The following is a 976-nucleotide window of genomic DNA, read 5'->3' as shown; positions in this document are numbered from 1 at the left end:
TGACTTATGTACAAAAATAGGTAAGGCAGAATTTCTTCTAAATGTTTCATATTTTCTATTAGGTATACCTTTTGAATTCTCTTGTTAACATGACAACACCATTCTTTTTGTTAAGAACTGTAGGCTTTGCAGATGCCACCACCACTGGGAGCCCCATACTATCAGCCACTGTCAATCTCACCATGTTCTTTGACATCGCTGTTGATGGTGAGCCCTTGGGTCACGTCTCCTTTGGAATCTTGTCTGCAAGATTCCAAAGACAGCAGAAAACCTTTGTGCACTGGAGAGAAAGGATTTGGTTATAAGGGTTCCTGCTTTCACAGAATTATTCCAGGGTTTATGTGTCAGTGTGGCAAGTTCACACGCCATAATGGCACTGGTGGCAAATCCATCTGTGGGGAGAAATTTGATGATGAGAACTTCATCCTAAAGCATACAGGTCCTGGCATCTTGTCCATGGAAACTGGTGGACCCAATACCAATGGTTCCCAGTTTTTCATCTGCACTGGCAAGACTGAGTGGCCGGATGGCAAGTACATGGTCTTCGGCAAGGTAAAAGAAGGCAAGAATATTGTGGAAGCCATGGAGCGCTTTGGGTCCAGAAATGGCAAGACCAGCAAGAAGATCACTATTGCAGACTGTGGACAACTCTAATAAGTTTGATTTGTGTTTCATCTTAACCACCAACCCATTCTTTCTGTAGCTCAGGCAAACACCCCTCCACCCCATTTGCTCAAAGTATCCTAGAATCTTTGTGCTCTCACTTCAGTTCCCTTTTTGTTCCCTGTTTTCCTTGTTCCCTTCCATGCCTAGCTGGATTGCAGAGTTAAGTTTATGATTATGAAATAAAAACTACATAACAAAAAAATTTAAAAATAAAAAATAAAATAAAGAGCTGCAAGCAGCTATGAGTAACAGAGCTGCCTCACACTATTAAAAAAAAAAAAGAAAAAAAAGACAATAAACATATTAAACC

At 40.6% G+C, this 976-nt stretch overlaps 1 protein-coding gene across 1 annotated transcript; it reads left to right on the top strand.

Moving 5' to 3' along the window:
- The first annotated feature begins 286 nt into the window (after positions 1 to 286).
- On the top strand, positions 287 to 654 carry LOC107970444 (peptidyl-prolyl cis-trans isomerase A-like). Its single transcript, XM_054680868.2, has one exon. It carries the CDS (start codon positions 340 to 342, stop codon positions 652 to 654), a length of 315 nt encoding a protein of 104 aa, XP_054536843.1. The 5' UTR covers positions 287 to 339.
- Positions 655 to 976: the final 322 nt, after the last annotated feature.

Source organism: Pan troglodytes, chromosome 2, assembly GCF_028858775.2.
Source record: "Pan troglodytes isolate AG18354 chromosome 2, NHGRI_mPanTro3-v2.0_pri, whole genome shotgun sequence".
In the NCBI taxonomy this organism is placed as follows: Eukaryota; Metazoa; Chordata; class Mammalia; order Primates; family Hominidae; genus Pan; species Pan troglodytes.
Note: the sequence above shows the minus strand (reverse complement) of the source record. Positions and strands in the feature narration are given on the sequence as shown.